Source organism: Megalopta genalis, chromosome 2 (genome assembly GCF_051020955.1).
Source record: "Megalopta genalis isolate 19385.01 chromosome 2, iyMegGena1_principal, whole genome shotgun sequence".
Taxonomy (NCBI): Eukaryota; Metazoa; Arthropoda; class Insecta; order Hymenoptera; family Halictidae; genus Megalopta; species Megalopta genalis.
In genome coordinates this window covers 28,635,754-28,654,218 of record NC_135014.1, presented here as the reverse complement: position 1 = coordinate 28,654,218, position 18,465 = coordinate 28,635,754, and the positions used below count along the sequence as shown (strand labels likewise).

The 18,465-nt window shown below is 46.7% G+C and overlaps 1 protein-coding gene across 5 annotated transcripts; it reads left to right on the top strand.

Moving 5' to 3' along the window:
- Window positions 1-120: 120 nt before the first annotated feature.
- Window positions 121-18,373, top strand: east (enhanced adult sensory threshold). Of its 5 annotated transcripts, none has more exons than XM_033486595.2 (8): window positions 121-204; window positions 788-913; window positions 1,200-5,507; window positions 5,591-5,666; window positions 6,104-6,366; window positions 6,561-6,716; window positions 6,804-7,117; window positions 7,203-18,373. In XM_033486595.2, the coding sequence occupies exons 3-8, from the start codon at window positions 1,224-1,226 to the stop codon at window positions 8,794-8,796; spliced, it is 6,687 nt and encodes a 2,228-aa protein (XP_033342486.2). In that variant the 5' UTR covers window positions 121-204; window positions 788-913; window positions 1,200-1,223; the 3' UTR covers window positions 8,797-18,373. The 5 variants fall into 5 exon arrangements, with proteins under 5 accessions (XP_033342486.2, XP_033342484.2, XP_033342485.2 ...); XM_033486593.2 differs by lacking the exon at window positions 121-204 and adding an exon at window positions 277-415; XM_033486594.2 differs by lacking the exons at window positions 121-204; window positions 788-913 and adding an exon at window positions 277-415.
- Window positions 18,374-18,465: the final 92 nt, after the last annotated feature.

Sequence of the window (18,465 nt, the reverse complement as noted above, 5' to 3'; positions counted from 1 at the left end):
GGCTAACGGGCCTCCAGTTATCGCGAACACTGTATACCTCGAGGTAGCAAGTGCCGCGTTGCTCCGAATTTTCTCGGAAGATCGCCGCGCTGAAACGTGGCTCGGCCGGACCGTTTTTGGGCTGGCGACCTTGCACGAGCCTCCAGGAAGCTGTTTCCGCCGGGAACACCAGCCCCTGCGAGCTCCGAAGGGGTGAGATTCTCGGTGAGAATAACAAGAGAGGGAATTACCGCGAACGAACTATGGACCTGGGAGAGGTCGCGTGTTCCACCGTCAGGTGGCGGTAGCCTGAAAACAGTGGGACAGCGTATAAGAGACAGACACCCTGCAACGGGACTGTGTGTTTTTCACGGGATTGTTTTCCGCGTTTTCCCGCAAGCACCGTGCTCCCCGACGGTGATTTCTCGGCCGAGAGGTGAGTACACAAGGTCGACCGAATCACCGGACCCAAAATCGGCCCGAGAACGGCCGGCCGTGGCCCCACTAAACCTCGGAAATCTCGAATCGGGTCCGACCTTTTGTTTATTCGTGGCGATTTTTTCGCGACGATTCGTCCCGTGATTTTCGACGGTTCTCGCCCGTTCACCCCCGGATTTCCTCTCTCGGCAGTTAACCCGCGTTCTAAGCTTTCTTGTGAGCAACGATTTACCGTGATCCCAGCCACGATCGTCGAGATATCGCGATTAATATTTCGAAGCGATTCCCCCGACCTGAGAGAGAAGAGAGGCGCTCGCCGTGTGTATCCGTGTAAATGCAAAGTTTGTCACGTAATTTTTCTGACCGCCAGGGCCGCATCTATCAACCCCACTATTCCGGCCGGCCGATCGCCTACTCGCACCCAAAGACGAATAATGTAGTTTCTCTGCTTGGCGTTTGTTCTCGATTTCTTCCTGTCTCGCTTATAAGAGGAAAGGTATTATTTTTATTCGATTATTATTTTTCGTTTCGCCACGCATACGTGTCCCTCCGATTATTACTTCAGTTTCATTAGTTTATTATGTGTCTCTGTGAAGACAAACATTATAACATGTTTTTAAGAGAAGTACATGGTATTTCAAATTATTCGACTAGTATCCGAACATTTTGTTCACGAGAAAATTATTAAACTTACTTTTTTACTTATTAAACTTACTTACTATATATAACAATATTTTTCCTTCGACTGATAATCAGCTAGCATGTTATAAATGAAATTGCAGGAGCCCAATGTGGGTGGAAGTGAGATGGCATCCAGGGAAAAGAAACCCTTAGCGCCTTCCAAAGCAAAACAGAAGGCGAACAATGAAAGTGGTTTGTCGTCAAATGAAATTAAAAGCAGAAAGGGTAAGACATTGTCGAATCTGAAGCAACAGCAACTAGCACGCGATATCTTGGAGGCTGTGGCTACGGGCAGTCAGCTTCCTCCGAAATTAGAGGCGAGCCTGCCACGTAAGAAGGTCCTAAGGAATCTAAAGCGTAAGCAGAAGTTGAGAGTAGCGAAAGCGAATCTCATCAAGTCCAAAGTTCCGAGGAAGGTGGCAAACAGAAATTTATGCAGACTAACATCCGACGTCAAGAAAAGCGTGAGAACGAAAAGAGTGAAACTGTCAGAAGAGAGCGGTGCTAAGACGTTTGATAATAATTCAAAGGTTTTAGAACAGCAAATAAACGATATAGATATCGAAGGTACAGGGACGGAACCGATTAATAGAAGTGCCAAGAATAATCTCAGGACCAAAAAGACCAAATTTGTAACAAAAAGTAGTGAAGAAATAGAAAACGAGGATACTCAAGATAAAGACACAGATTCCATTGCTGGATCCAGCAGCAAGAATAGTCCGAAATTGAACAGAAAGGGAAAAGGTTTGGAAAGTCCAGATCCTTTGACAAAAAGCGTTAAATCGTCGAAATTCCCTGGATTCAAAAGAAACACTATCAGAGATAAGGACAGTTGCTCCAAGAACACAGAAGGAGATATCAAAAGTACGAAAGGAAGGAAGAGTAACAGTAAAGATACGGATTGTGGAAAGGTATCCAACGTTGACACAAAATATTCGAAATCACTTCTGGAGGCTAAAAGTTCCATAGATCTTACCATCGACGAGGTAATAGCTTCGATGTTGAGCGATTCGGAAATAGATAGTCAACAAGGAGTAACAGAGAAAATCGAAGGAAAAGTAACAAGAAGTCGGAAAATGCTGGTAGAGGACAACATAGTTTCCGACATTGAAATTAAGAAAGAACCGGACAGAGAAGAGGCCAAAAGTATATCAGATGGAGAAAATTTAGGTACAGATACTTTTCAAAATGCGATTCAATTGCGGAAACGGTCGAACACGTTGATAGGTCAAAGGAGTTTAAGGAATGGTAAACTACGGCAATCGGACTCCGGTTTATCCTCCGATCTGGATCAAAAGAGACGTCGTAGATTAAACTCGGATGATCCTGGTAATTCCGAAGTTATGGTAGATAACATTACGGATAGCAATTTAGACACAGAGTCTTGCTTTTCAGAGTCTAGCGGCAGCGATCCTCAAACGATTCTCCCGACAGCCAAAGATGAGGCCTCTTTGAAGCAGGAACTGCTGAAGAATTGCGACGACAGTTCCCAGAACGGATCGGAAACAGAGAACAATAATAACAGTGATCGAGTAGATAGAGTTAGTGAGATAGGACCCACTCTCCGCTCAAAAACTAAAGCCAAAAGTACAGAGGTCGATGTGAAAAATGACAATATTAAAGCAGATTATACGAGAATAGCACCTAAGAGTACAGAAGCGCAGGAAGACGTAAAGAAAGTAAGCAATTTAGATCATGTTAGGAAGGATAATATTTTAGCAAAGTTCGCGGACAAGTCCAAAAGCCGACGGAGTAGTTTAAACATAGATATGAAGAAGACGGTTAACTCTTTTTATAGTACAGAGAAATCCGACGGGAATCCGAAATCCCAGATCGATCAAATGATAGAGAACATCAAGCTGACTATCGCCAAGTCGATTGAGAACAAGATATTCGGACCGGAGAAGGGTCTTGGATTGAGCAAGAATTTTGAGGTACCAAAAATCGAAGAAATCGTTGCCCCGTTGAGCGCGGAGTCCCAGAAGCTGGGGCTCGAGGAGAATACGGATGAAGACAAATCAGCTAATACGAAAAACGAGATGAAATCAGACAACTCCGAAACAAATTCGGTACCAAAAGTGGCTGATACTGCCAAAGAAATTGAGAAACTAGTCATGGGTGATATTGAGCCGGCAGAAACTCATTCACAAAACATCCAAGAAAGCGAGTCCCACGAGACCGACGAGAACAACAGCATGCACAACAACAACATCAACAACAACGCTTCCGAGTCTGTACAAGTCACGGAGAACAGTACCGAGAATAGTTGCAAAGCTGTGGAGCAGCATGGCCAATCGAACGAGGACTCTGCCACGAGTGAGGAGCCCGAGAAATGTTTGGAACAAACGGACGATCAGACGACAAAGACACTGGAGGACGCTAAGAAAACGGTCGGCGTTAGAAAATCGCCCAGGATAAGCGACAAAGGTTCTCCGGATGGTAGCGAGTCTAAGAAGCTGGGAAAAGTGGCAAACGGCAAACCGGTTCAAAAGCCAGACCACAGCGATGAACTCCTACGAGAGGATTCATCTAAATCTGCTTCTGAAAAGACTGTCTCGAACGAGGTGCAAGCAAAAGAGGTCTCAGAGTCTTCTAAGCCTTCCGACGTATCTGTTTCCCCCGAGGCGACGAGCAACAGCATCGAAGATGTGGTCGCGCAGCTTCAAGAAAGTATACAGGAAGAGGAAGATAAATCAAACGAGACCGTTCAGAACGAACCTGAGAATTTTGCGAACATTTCCGTAAATTCGGAGGAAGGAGAAACATTGGAGAGTATTTCGAAGGAAGTAGAGAGACTAGTGGCAAGAGATCAGCCAAGCAATCAGCAGGAAACGGACACAGGGAGCGTACAAGATGAAGAAGAGTTGAGTGTCAAAGACACGGCCGAGTCGTCCTCCGCGCCTCAGACAGTATCGAGCGTCAGCGAAGAGGAAGCAACTGTAAATAACATAGTCGCCGAATTGGAGGACGAAAGTATCGTGCAAGAGACACCTGCTGAGGCAACAGAGAATGCCAAAGAAGCTGAAGCACCGACTGTAGATGAGCAGGACACGAAATCCGATAGGAATAATTGTCACGTACCGGAGAACCTTAGCTCGTGTTCAGATTCGAAATCTGAAATCTCTGATGTAATCTCCAAAGATACTCCAATTCCCGTTCAAGATAGTAAAACGGAAGATGAGCACGACAATATGGAGAACGAGAAATGCAAAGAGGACAGCGCGTGCAATGATGCAGCAGCGAGCAGTCCAACCTGCGAGACGGTGGAAAAGGGAGAAGATACGAATAAGAATCCGGAGCAACAGGTTGTATCGCCGGTTGCGGAGAATCCAGGCGAGAAGACGGTCCAGGAAAACGCAACCGAGGAGCAGAAATCTAGCGGCGAGGAGAAGAAGAGGGTGTTGAGGGCTCGGGACAAGGCGAAGAAAACTGAAAAAGGGCAGACATCGTCGAGCAAGGAGCGCAATGACAATCCCAAGGGGAAAACTGACGAGGACAATGTCCAGAAGAAACAGAGTGGGCCGCAGAACGACGCCGAGGAAGACTTGGCAGAGGAAAAAATGGAAAACCCACCGACTAACGTAGAAGATCCCGAAGAGAGCCAGAACAACGATGATCCGGAGGCTAACGAGCTGGACCGTCAAGCCCGCACACGTCGCAGCAGAGATTCGAAGAAACGAAAGGACGACTCGGTTTCTCTGAAGAGCAAAAGATCGAAGCGGGAGTTGCGAAGATCTGATCAACAGAACAAGGAGGAAACTCTGCTGGACAACGAGGTGGCCAAGATCAACGAGAACAACCGATCGTTCTTGAACAACAAGTACGGCGCCGGGACGGAATGCGCCACCAACTTCAGAGGATTCTCCGAGGGAGGTAGAGGAAGCCTGGAGAAACGCGAGGACATCGCGGACAGTGCGCGCAGCAAATCGGAGAACGACCTTGTAATCGCGAAGGAGCCTGAAGTTAATTGCGACGACAGATTGTCTAGGAATCTGGCGCAAAACCATGTGGCGAAGCAAGAGCAGAAGATCGATATGCTCGATGCGCAACAGGACAAGTCTGCGAAGACGCCGGAAACATCGCAGAAGGACTCGGACGAGACGTCCACGTCTGGTGAGTCGTCTAGCAGTATGAACGTCAAGATTCTCGAGACACCTGAAGACAAGGCGAAAAAGGAATCCATCCTGCGGTTACTGGGCCTCGAATCGCTGGAGAAAGCTGCGGAGAGGATGAACCATCAGAAGGCCAAGAAGGAGCAATATACCGGTACCTTGAAGACCGTAATTAGGGTGCAGAAGGAGAAGGAAAGGGACAAAAGACGGTCCAGGTCACCGTTGAAAATGGTGTTGAAGCAGGGTCGCGGAGACGGCGAAGGCGATTCACCAGAGTTCTACACCATTCAAAAGGAGGTACACGTCAATTATGATGAATCGATGTTACGAATTTGCCGAGGCAGGAGTCTCTTTACTAAATATTCTTCTTTCGTTTTCAGTTTGGAACCAGTGGTTTGGGCGATAGCAGCTCTGGTGCGAACCGAAAGTTCTCTACTAACCACAGACACTCTTGCGGTAATCCTGGTTGCGGGAATAACTACATTCTTAATCGTTCCCCTGTCCTCTCTGCTTTATTAAACAAACACGTGTCCTCGAACCCTGTTCAAGCTACCCCCTAGAATCGCGGAGAGAATTGCTTGAACCTGGATGCTGGATGAACTCGCTCGAGGTTCCATCCTTGCACTTTGCGTCAAGCAGTTTTTATTCCTCGCCAGCCCTGCAAATCATGTTCATAACAGTTCTTTTTTTTTCGTTTAAATAACAAGCATGCCACCTAGTGCTACTGCTTCGAAGATTAAACTGATTCATTTTGTTAACCCTCCAGTCACCTCCCAAATAAAATTGATCACACATTGCCGGATAAAATAACATCGATATCTCTCGGTTCTGCCCACGATCCGAGAGTTTCGGAACGGGCTGTACGTAATCGTCGATCCTTTTTATCGCTACAGATGAAGACAACGAGGACGCTGCCCCGAAGGATCGCCAGTCTCTTGTGATTCCAGAGAAGTCCTCTTCGTTCTCTATTCATCCGGGGCGCCTTTGCGCGGACGTCTGCTGCTATTGCTTCGGGAAGTTCGGATCCTTGGACACACCAATGCATCTAGCTCAAATGAAGTCGGACGAGAGACGCAAGAAGATTCTGAATATCGAAAGACACCTTACCAAGGACTCTTGCTTGTGCGATGCGTGTTACCGCCATGTCGACAGAAAGGTACATCTTCTTTTCCATTCGCCGCCCCATTTATCAATTCACTTTCTCATCTTGCAGAGGCATGGCCGAGCTATCTCCGATTTTTGGACTATGAAACTTTGCATAGTTGTCCAAGACAAACAATCTGCCCCTGCGGAATGAAAGCGAGATTAGTCTTCGCTAGAATCGTTGCTAATTTAGATTACTGTTCACAGGCGAACACGAGTCCGACGAATATGCAAACAAAGCCGCAGAAGCAACACCGACAGCTAATGGTGTCCAAGTGTTCGGCGCGCGAATGCAGAGATGCTGCGAGACATCACGTGAAACGCCGCTGGTTGTTGAAGATAAAGGCCGGTTTGCAAAAGCAGGTGAATTCATGCTTTCGACAAGTAACATTTTCTTCGACGCATACAAATTGCTATACATTTAAACGAATTCTCTGCTATTATCCACAGGTGGATATCGATTGGGAATCCAGCCAGCATACGTCTATGTCGTTTTGCGTCGGGCATTACTCGAAGATAGAGCGATTCTTGACCTGTGCACTATGCAAACGACGGCTAGCGAGAAACTATACTCATCAGCTGGCAAACGCGGAGACGGAGGAGCTAAACCAACGGCTAGGACAACAGGGTGTTCCTGTTGTGCTAGCCGCTGGCACCTTCGTCTGCAAGCTGTGCCGTTATTTCACGCAGCTCCAGCTCAAGTACAAGGACATCGAGAACATGAATATGAGCCATCGGTCCTTTTTCAAGAATTATCGCAAGAGGTACGATCACGCGTGGTTACCTAGAATCGAGATAAATGTAAGATGACAGGAATATGTTAATTGCACACCCGATATTCCCGTTTAGAATTCTACACTACCACGACATCAAGGTATTGGACAACGAGGACGACGAAATGTCGTCGCAGAATCAGTCCAAGGACAAGGAGAAGCGTAAGAAGAACAAGTGTACCGCAGGACCGTCGAAGAGCGGACTCGCTAAGTTTACGGATGTCGCGGGCCCCTCCTCCGCGGAGAAGTCGATACCCGAGCTGAACAAGGTCGAGGGGGCTATTTCCGAGACGGACAACGAGAATCGTGCGACGAAAACGAACTCGACGGACGACGGTATCGTGCCCGGTGTCGTGCAGTTCCTCGGCCTCGAGAGCACGGTGGAAAAGCTGAAGAAACGCAAACTGCTCGAGATGCATCCGTACAACGCATCGGACGCAACGATACCCTGCGAGAACCCGAACGAGGTAGTGGAGATTCTCGCGATGGACAAAGAGGTGACTCTAACCAGATTGCCAAAGAGACCGAGGACGAACAATGACATCACGCCCGTGGTACAGCGACTGGGTGCCAATCCTTCGATCAGTGTGCGCACCTTGTTCCCCGGCGAAGAGGAGATGAACCTTCACGCGAACATCGAGTTCGCGAACGTGCGGGAGATCACTCCTCAGGGCTGGGAGAAGTGCGCCACCATGATACAATATGACCGGGACACCAAGCTGCTCTGGCAGGAGTTGCAGAGACCGTACGGGAACCAGAGCTCGTTCCTCAGACATCTGATACTATTAGAAAAATATTACAGGTCCGGCGACCTGGTGTTGGCTCCGAACGCTTCCCGGAACGCGATCAACTACTCGACGTCTGTTCAGAACAGACTGATATCCTACGAAGGTCCGGAGAAGATGGACGAGCCGATCATGGAGCCGATCGCCTCAGAGTATCACAACTCGCGACGCCTCAGCGGCGGTTACGTGCTCGAGAGGGATCGATTGGCTATGCCCGGGACGAGCAACATGAAGACCGCCACGACGACCACGACGACCTCGCAAGGATCGAAAGGTAGTCCGTCGCGAGTTCTCAAGCTGAATCCCGGCGTGTCGATCATCAAGAAACCGCCGCCGAATTTGCAACGATTGAACCTGCCGTCCACTAGCAACGCGACGAACGGAAACGTCAAACGAAAAGACGGCCAAAAGCCGGCGCCGGCCTCGTCCGGGGGCGGCAAGGTGTTTCAGCTGAGCGAGCCGGAGTACAAGCGTCTGCAGACGCTGAAGAAGCAAAAGCAAATGCTCACGGAGAAGTCGATGAACCCCGGGGCCGGAACCGGCGTCGCGGCTGGCACGAGTTCCTCCTCGCCACCGAACCTGAAGTCGACGACGCAGTACCAGAAGGCGCAGCAGCTCGCCGCACACACCCAGTTCCAGAAACACCTGAGGATGCAGCAGGAGATGCTGAGCCGGCAGAGCAGAGGCGACTTCGAGCCGTTGATCTGCGACGTCCGCTCGTTGGCGAACGAGAATAGCCCGACGCAGAATCTGTTGCACAACCTGAACCTGCCGAAGTCGATACAGGTCACCACCAAGTCGTCCAACCAGATCCCGATATTGCCGAAGATCCCGAAGTCGTTGACGGTAATACCGCAGACCGTCACCAGACCCGCCGACAAATGAGACAGAGACTCGAGGAATGACAATGAGAGACAAGGCGCCGCGGCGGATGCTCGAGATTCGCTAGACAGAAGGGACAGTAAGTAGTTAGATACGTTATATCATTAGACGAGAAAGAGAGAAAAGTGTGGAGGGCGGGGATCCGATATCCGGGCCGAGCCGTGAAATCGGCTCGACTCGAAGGCGTTTAATTAAACGGCGCTCAATCACGTTCCGGAACACGGATGGAAACCGCCCGCACGATGGAACGCGAGACAATATCTGCCTTAATCGAGCGTATCGTTTGTCCACTGCGCTCGGAAAGCTCAAAAAACCTACGACGCGCGCGTCGCGAGGCGCGTCGTCGATCGAATATTTCGGTCGGCGACCAGGGCCCCGCGCGTTCGTTTATATAGATAGAAATATAGGAAATAATGAAACGGAAAAGATAAAAAGAAAAGTACGGATATCACGAACGTTAGAGGATACTCGGAAAGACGCTAACGGAGATTTAATTACACTAACCAACCAAAGCATCGACCTGTGTATATGTGAAAAGTAGACGGAGAAATATGAGAGGAACGGAAAAACAAGTTTAACGAAATGGGAATCATGTTCAGGTAAAGAGAGAAAGAAAGATGTATATGTATGTATAGAAGTGCATATACGTTGCATACAGGCATGCATGTGCGTGCGTGCGTGCGTGTGTGTGTGTGTGTGTGTAAATTCGTTTCCGGAGGCGGATGGAAGTGCCTAAAAATGTGTCGCGAGATGAAGACGTTAATTTTTGATGACAGAGAGTATAACGTTGAACGGATTCGAAACACGGTATGCACGCCTATATGTATATACATATATATATATATATACGCATGTATACGTATATGTACAGTTGATAATACATATGCATATATTGTATATTGAGACAAAGTAATAACGGGAATGACGAGAGGGTGTACGGAGGATTTTCCGATGGAGGGAAGCGCGGGCGGAGAGGGAGAGAAAAGAAATTATGTGGACGGTAAGAGTAAAAGGAGACCGGAAGCTCCGGGCGCTTCCGGCCGTCTCGTTTCCTCACTCGATCCGAGAGGGTTCCTCCTCCTTAGATCAAACCTACCGATAGAAATATTAATAAAAGATATATACATATGTATGAAATTCCCTCGAGTGACGAAGCTGATCTATTTGCCTTTCTGTTATCAGTACTCGGGTACTCACTGCTAGACATATCGTTGTTCCACGTTCTTCGGGAGAGAATGATGATGAGAGAGAGAGAGAGAGAGAGAGGGAGTGAGTGAACGAGAAAGAAAGAGAGCAAGAGAAAGTGATCGCAGGATGCGGGAAGAGAAAGAGGTCGAAGAACGATCAGTGGAAATCGGTGGTTCGTTCCTTTTGTCGAAGGCGTCCGAGGAGAAAAAGTCGAGCATACACGCGTCAGTATGTTTCATCATGGCACCGGATGTCTCGGTTGGCTCGCACTCGCCTTGAACCGTACGTTGCTCCCGGCCGTACAGGTACGCGGCTATAGGGACGGCGGAAAATTAGAAAAAGGAGCAGTTTCGAAGCCGAGTCGTTAATTAATAATCGAACCGCCGCCGCCGATCTGTTAACCGGGCGAATCTGTGTCGAGGGAATCGCGTGTACTCTACCCCTTTAGCGCCGCGAGTCAGAGTTACGAACAACAGGACGTTGCTCGCGGGGGATACACCGTGCTCTGTGAAACCGACAAGACGCCATCGACTATCTCGTGATTAAACGTGATTAAAATTTAGCTTAAATATAGGTCGAACGTGGAGGTATCTTTTGATAATCGAAGAAGGGCGGGGAACGTTCGACGATTAAACGATGAAGTCTGATGGAAAGGGACGAGTTGGCTCGTCTTCCCCGATCAACAGGTTGAAACGTGTTCGAAATCGGTGAGAGACGAAGAAAAACGACGACGATCTCTTCTTGTTAGTGCAAAGTTCTTTAGCGAATGTTAGCGAAAGTTTAGCGAATGAAAAATGCGATCGATTTTCTATACGGTCGGGAGGGGTTGAGAGATCGCTTCGAATCGTGCGCGGCGAACGAGACAACCGGTGCATCCTGTTTCGTCATTGATATACATATATATATATATATACATACATACATATACATATATGTGTATATATATTTTGTCTACCTGAGAGAACATTTGAGAGGTATAAACGGAGCGTTGTCTGTCGCGGCGCTCCACGGGGATACAATTGTACATTAGAAACAGAAAAATATATATTTTGGCCTGCTCGCCAGAGGAGCGCGTAACGACGTCTTGTAATTAATTCTAATCGAAACGAGGAGACAAAGTAGCGCGGGCAATTGTTGGACGAGCGGAGTTACGGATAAGTGTTGATTGTGCGAAATGGTAAATACACTGAGATAGGTGTAGATCTATGCCCCGAGCTTATTTATTACGTTAACTGCACATATATGCGTGTGTATATGTACATGTATAAATATATACAATATATATGCATACACCTATGTGTATATAAATACATATTGTATATGTACTACGTATGTGCATCTAGACACGTATGCCTGTGTATGTGTATACGTATGTATATGTACATATATATACGTTTCTATTGCATTGTATATAACTTGATAATTATTTTCTAGTTGATAACCGATGATGATTATTATTAATATTATAATTATTATTATTAATATTATTATTATTATTATTATTAATATTATTATTTCATTAATTCGATTGCTATACACGCCACGAACGTATTCGCTCGTGCAGGATTCCTTTATTGATCGTGTATATCACAATTTATAGATCGCGAATGAGAAGAGTGCAAAAGAGGAGGAGAGAGAGAGAGAGAGAGAGAGAGAGAGAGAGTGCGTGAGGTTTTGAGATTTCTTTTCGTCCGGACGGATACGCGTCCACGTTTTTTTTTCTTTTCTTTTCCTCTCCTCTATACAAACTTCTTCTTCTTCGTTTTTACATTGTCGCCACGTGAAGATCGGCGAGAAAATCGCGAACGGCATCGATGACGGCTCGATATTTATCGAGCCTCGTCCTGAGTTCTATTATTCATTCGATCGTGTTTGTCTTATCGTTTAGAATCTACTGCCTTAATGAAAGTGACTAGCGTCGTTATTATACCGATATTGTAAATAGCTCGAGAATGATTTTACATGATGAAACGAACAATCTAATCTTAAGGAATATTATGTAAATTACCTCGTTACGCGGAAATTCGAAGACACGGGAGAAACAGGAACAAGCAACGAAACGGAAGGGGACGCGGTCGGTTCTACCGATCGGTCCCGTTAGAGGACTACGGGAGACAATGACTCGTTTCTTGATGGAGGGGAAAGGAGAAAGAATTAGAGAGAGAGAGAGAAAGCGAGCGAGCGAGCGAGAGAGAGAGAGAGAGGATATTTTCGCTTTTGAACCGATCGAGTAGTCTGTCCCACCAAAACTGCCTTCAGTATTGAAAAGTGTCGAGCGCTCGAAGATATTTTCTCTTCCGTTTCTTTCGTTTGATTTCTACTCCTATTTTTCTTTTCTTTTTTTTTGTATCTATACCGTCCTAATCGCAGGACCAGCAGCGTTTCGAAAACACCGGGGAAAAAAACGAAACTCGTAGAACGGAAAATCTGCGAATCGAGAAACGATGATGCTGCTGCTGCTGCTGCTGCTGCTCTTTTGGTTCAACCGTTTTGCACTGGTTACGCGTTCACGGGGACTTTATTCCGCCTCGCATGTTCATTCCCGAACGCGATCGGTTCAAAAGGGTTAGGATGGATGTCCGGCTGTTTTTCGATTCGAAAAGATGTCTAATGTCGGCTGTGTCGAGCTAGAAGATAGAGGGGGTTAGGTTTGTAGCGTAGCTTTCGAAGTAAACAAGAAACTTTTATCGATCGCGAAATTTCATTCATCCAATTGTTCGTACGATCGTGCGCGATCGTTTCTTCTTTTCTTTCTTTTTTTTTTCGTGTCGAAACTGTTCACGGCTTCCCGATCTCTGCGCCACGTACGCGCGTCACGTGCAGTATCCGCCGATGATCGTTCGACAAGCCCCGCGCGGAGAGCCTCTGCTTCGCGAAGCAGCATGGCCACCACCGGCGGCGCCGGCACAGCCGTAAGAACACCCGAGAAATTTCTTTCGATCGCGTACACACCTGCACCGTAATCGCGCGTCACCTGTTGTTCCCCATCGCGTTTATTCAACGATATCGGACGAGACCCATTGAAGAAAAAAAAGAAACGGCCACGTTGCCGGCTCCAGGAAGATCATTGACGGATACTGTTGTTTCTCTTCGAGGACCCGTTAAACCACGTGATTGTTTTGTAGCGACTCGCACGAACGAAAACAATCCTATGAACATTTTTTGCTACGATATGCACGGAAACACAACGTAGATTTATAACGAAGATCGATAAGAAAAGAAAATGGGTGAAAATCAGTGGACGACCAAGTCCAACGCCACCGACGAGTTAACTCGTGCTCTCCTAGGTTAATAGGTTAACAACTAATTTCGTCGGAGAAACAGAAAGAGAGAGAGAGTCCGACGACACGCTCTCGAGTACGGTCGGTCTTCGCAATTCCGACGATCGTATTGTATCGTAGCGCGACGGTTCTTAGTCGTCCGAAGATTTTAGGAACAAGTTTCTCGTATTTGGAGTGAAACACGCGTTGATCCTACGGCGCGCGCGGCCTTCGGATTTTTCGCGAGGCTAGCAGAATGTACAGGGTGGACTAGAAAAAAAGTCGGGCATAGTTTCGCTGGAATTGTTTTCATCCTGCGCAACGAAACGATCGGCGGCAGCAGCGTGACTCTTTCGACCGGAGTCGGTCAGTTTTCGGTTTCTCAGCCGGAACGAAAGAGATTGTCCGTCGATTGTTTCGTGCAACGACGTCCGAGCAGCGCGAATCGATCTCGATTATCCGATTATTATTATTATCTCGAATATCGTCCGTTGTTATACGTCGATCGGACGAATACTCGTTGGAATATTCATCGTGAAAAAAATCGTTCGGTCCTTCGCGGTCCAGAAGTTATTCGGACCACCGTGTGGAAGAAGAACGTCTTATACACGGTGACCCGAATTTGGAGACCGAAAGACTTCGTGTCAACCCTAAGCATTCTATCGGCAGGAGAACTTCGTTTCCTGTCGCCGACGCGAAAATTCGACAATCGAAATCGATCTTGAATCGAACGGATCGTCGTTGCACGATGCTTCCGGCGATCGATCGTTTCTCGAAAGAGAGACCGGTACGGTGCCGTGGGGAGGAGCGATGGTTTTCGAAAGTCGAGAAACAGCACACGAGACGGCGGCGTGTCCGTGAAACGAAGTACGCAGCGAAGAGAACCAAGCAAGCGACTTCGTGCTCGCTCGTGTAATCTAATCTGGAAAACGTTCACGTGGCGACACGTAAAAAAAAAAGCGTACGTACACACAGAGACACGGAGAGAGAGAGAGAGATACACACGTGTACACGAACACGCGACGGACACGGATACTGTTTGGTAGCTGCGCATCCACGTTGGGAGCGCACGTACGCGTGAACGATAGGAAAGAATGCTGGCGTGGGGTATTATATGTATAATAAAGGTATATATATACATATAAATAAATAAATATATATATATTTATATATATTATTTATATATATATGTATATATAATACTGGACGTTATGAGTGTGTACAGGTATGCATACATGTATACGCGGGGAGGCACGCGTGTATATATGTATGTGCACGTATGCAGCGGATAAAAATTTAATAAAGAAAAAAAGAAGTACTCGACGCGGTACATTATACATACGAAAAGCTCTATTTTATTAAGGATATTTTTGATATATCTATGTGTATATATATATGTATACATACGTATATGTGTATATGTATATATATATGTATGTACGTAAACACACGCATATATATATATAGAAATAAAATTATAAATATATGTATATCGAAGCTGTGCGAGAGATCACCGTTCGAATAGGATATTCGACGATCAGTGTAATTATTGTTATCGACGGCCGATCCTGTCCGAGGAACAAAAAAACAATCGCGCGGCCATTTTACCGAGCGGTGTGCAGTGCGTGTCGAACCGTATTTTTCTATTCGGACCCCACCCCGGGACCCTAATCGCAACGACGATGCTTTCTCCGCTTTGTTTCTTCATACTGGCGGAGATTCCCGCGGACCGAGAACAAAAGAGACAAAAGCAGAACGATCGCGAGGAGCCGCGATTCGCGTTCTCGAAACGTCTCGCAACCTCGTCCGCGGGAACGAATCGTTACTTCCTTTTATTTATTAGTGTTTTACGCATGAAGTCTCGTCTCAACTTTCGTTCTCCCGATTCTGTTGCTATTTCTTGTTTCCCCCTCCCCCGCTCTCCCCCCGATCCCGACCTCGCACGGCCCCCCTCTCCCCCCTCGCACGTTTCAAACGAAGGATCAGACGAGAAGGAGAAATTCGGATAGTTTTTTATAAATTGTTGTTGTAAAGAGAATAATTGTTACGGATTACCCGCGTTTGTTTACGTGTTACGGGGAGAGGAGGAGACGTTGGCGGGAGGGGCGGTGATACGCGAGGCGTCGATCGGTCGTGTTTACGTTCCTTCGTTCGAGAGCACGGGTCTCTCTCTCCTAGCGGTATCCTAATCACCTCTCTTTCACCCGTTTCTCTATCTCTTCCACCACTCTTCGTTTCCTTTCACGTAACAGCTAAACATTTAACTGATGAGCGTATTCGATTATTGTAAGAACCTGTGTATCGATTACAGTTTTGCGTTAAAATATACCTTTTTTCCTCTGACACTGGAGTACTATCGAGTCATTCCTTTCTGAGAAGATCGGACCGTTTTTTTTTTTAAATAAAAAAATAAAAAATACGCTCTCCTATATACCATAGGCGAGTGAAAACGACGAATGCGTTTCCATTCGAATGATAAAGTATACGAAGCCGCGCAAGCGTCCTAAACGTTGCACCGTTGTAGCAAAGTAATTCTTTTCTGCCCATGAGAATTTTTCAAAGACATTGAAAAAAAGAAAAATAGATCGTACGTCACAGTTCTACTCGAACGGGTAGAATTTCGAACGGTTCTTGAACCGCTCGTGCTCGACTCTGTTCCCGTCGCCTTGGTCGAGAACGACGGAAAGCACCGGTCAAAAATCCTTCGTCCACGCTAACTGCATACTTCTCGGCGAATGATTGTCCCGCGAGAGTGTGCACAGGCCGCTGTACACAAAGGAACGTGAGAAAACGTGAGAAAACGTGGGAAGAGAAAGAGAAGGAGAAGAAACGCGCTCGCGCGCGCGCGCACCACCGATGCGAGGGATTGTGTATACGTTTCTGTCCTGTATGCCTGCAAGCATGTGTGTATGTGCGTGTGTGTGTGCGTGCGTATGCGTCGTGTGCGCGTCTGTGGAACAGTGTGAACGAACTGAATTTAAGTTTTAAGAATTCTATTTTTGTGATTAAAAGAGAAAAAGCGTAATTACTGTGTAGTCGTGTGTGTGCGTGTGTGTGTGGGGGGGGGGGGATAGGAATCGTCGAATGACTTTTTTGCCGGTGAAAGAACGCGGCGAACGTTTTTGCTTTGTTCCTTTTGAAATTCTCGCCGGGACACGTCGCCACGGTAAAAATAATACCGCGGAGAGCCAAGACAGTCGTTCGAGACTTTTCGCTAGTAGTAGATCCAGGCTGTGAACTGCCCGAGAACCGTTAAACACGCTTCGGGAACACGTGTCTGACAGCATACGGTTTCGTTTCTACTGGCAGTAGACGTGACTACGTTTGCCGGGACAAGGCGAAAGAAACGGTTGCCGAGAAAACCGGATCTTTTCGCTTGCTCTCGGAACTGCGACGCGGCTTCTCTTCTCGATCGAAACACACAGTTCCTTGAAACGAGAGAGAGAGCGAGAGAGAGAGAGAGAGAGAGAGAGAGAGAGAGAGAGAGAGAGAGAGAGAGACGGTCGTCCGGATCCCGTCTACCATTCGATTCTCGGTTGCATTGAATATCGAAATATTTTTCGAGATGTTTATCGAGATTAATGTTATCAACGATCTCGAAACCTCCCGGCGAATCTGCGAAAACCCGGGAGCCGAGATTAGGAAAAACAGGGGGCGAAAAAATCATTCGACGTTCTCCGCGGAGAAGAAATATTTTTGAACATTGCATGGACCGACAAATGCAACAGAATTATCGTCTTTCTTAGGAGATAATATTTTATTACGTAAAGCGGGACAAAGCGAACCGAAAGAAATTAAGCAATATATATATATATATATATATACCTACATATATATATATATACGTACGACGAGCAAAAGAAGAAGAAGTAGTAGTAGGTGTCGATCGTCTCGGTTCCAACGCGACAGAGAAAAAAAAAAGAATATCGCTGTGAGTTTACTTGTATGATGTGATGATCGTTCGTGTAGCAATGGCGCCAATTTCACCAAACGACGCTGCTGTTTCTCGACTAACTTCAGAAAACGCTTTGCGATCGCGGAATCGATCGATAGGCGCGCGCCCGCGAGACCGCGCTGGCCCCTTACTTCAGGGACCTATATTATACGCGCGTTGACAGTCCGACACTTCACATCGAACGAGAGATATTATCGTTGGCGTGTGAAACCCGAGGTCGTTTCGATTGTTTTCATGATATCTCGAATTTCGAACACATCGACGGTTCCCGTGGAACAGTGCCGGCGGCCCCGGCACCGTTAGACAAGCATTCGACGACGGCAAAGAATAACGTGTTCATATTTTTTACCCGATTTTGTAACCGCCATCGGTCGGACACGGCTCCCGGCGATGGTGACAGTTAGATAATTCGCGATCGATTCTCGAACGGTCGCGATCCTTTAAAACGCACAAAAACACACATACGCGTCGCCGACCCGACGACGGTAAATAGAACCGATTTGTGCGCGAAATACGTAGACGATTTTTCACTTTTTAATACATCTCGCGGATAGGTCAGCGGAGCAAAACGTGTGCACGCGTCTCGTCGACTCGCGATCCATGAAAACACGCGATCACGAGGTCCGTTTCAACGAGAACGATAATTCGATCGCGTTCCCTCGAAAAGAACAAAAAGAAAATTCATTAGGATGTTTTTGGTGGATTTGCCGCCTTCTCCGTACTCAAGCCATTCGATAGTAGCGATCCCTTCGCAAGAATATCGACATCGATCTCGAAACGTTTCTCCCCTCCTTCTTCCCCCGCCCCGCCTCACGCTCCTAATAACCCTTCTTCATTTCTTTTTCGATCTTTTTTTTTTACTTCGAGGATCGAGTGTCGCCAACAAGCAACGTCGATACCGCGCGAGAGTAATAATTGTTAGGGGAACAAATTCAACACACGAGACACGAATAAACAAATGACAGAGACGCGTCTAGCGTACGCAGTGACTGTGTCCATTTTTGAAAATTCGGCACACATCGTTATGATTATGTTATTTAAATAAAATATTATTAACACGCGTTAATATTATTATCGTAACCTTTGTTTATTTGGTTCTAATGTAATAGTTATTAGTTCGCCATCCTTTGTATATATATTCGCAACACTCAATAAAAAAAAATATTGAAAAAGACTACGTGCACGTGTTTTTCATTGATACATTTGGAGAACGAATCTATATGCAGTAATGTCTCCGTTACTGACGATCAGATTGTCCACCTAAAATGG

Bases quoted from the DNA above. Each gene is read 5' to 3' on its own strand.
- east (XM_033486592.2), top strand. From the start codon at position 1,188: ATGAAATTGCAGGAGCCCAATGTGGGTGGAAGTGAGATGGCATCCAGG. The intron at 6,367-6,560 runs GTACATCTTCTT...TACTGTTCACAG, and splicing joins ACCGCCATGTCGACAGAAAG to GCGAACACGAGTCCGACGAA. The intron at 6,717-6,803 runs GTGAATTCATGC...TATTATCCACAG, and splicing joins AGGCCGGTTTGCAAAAGCAG to GTGGATATCGATTGGGAATC.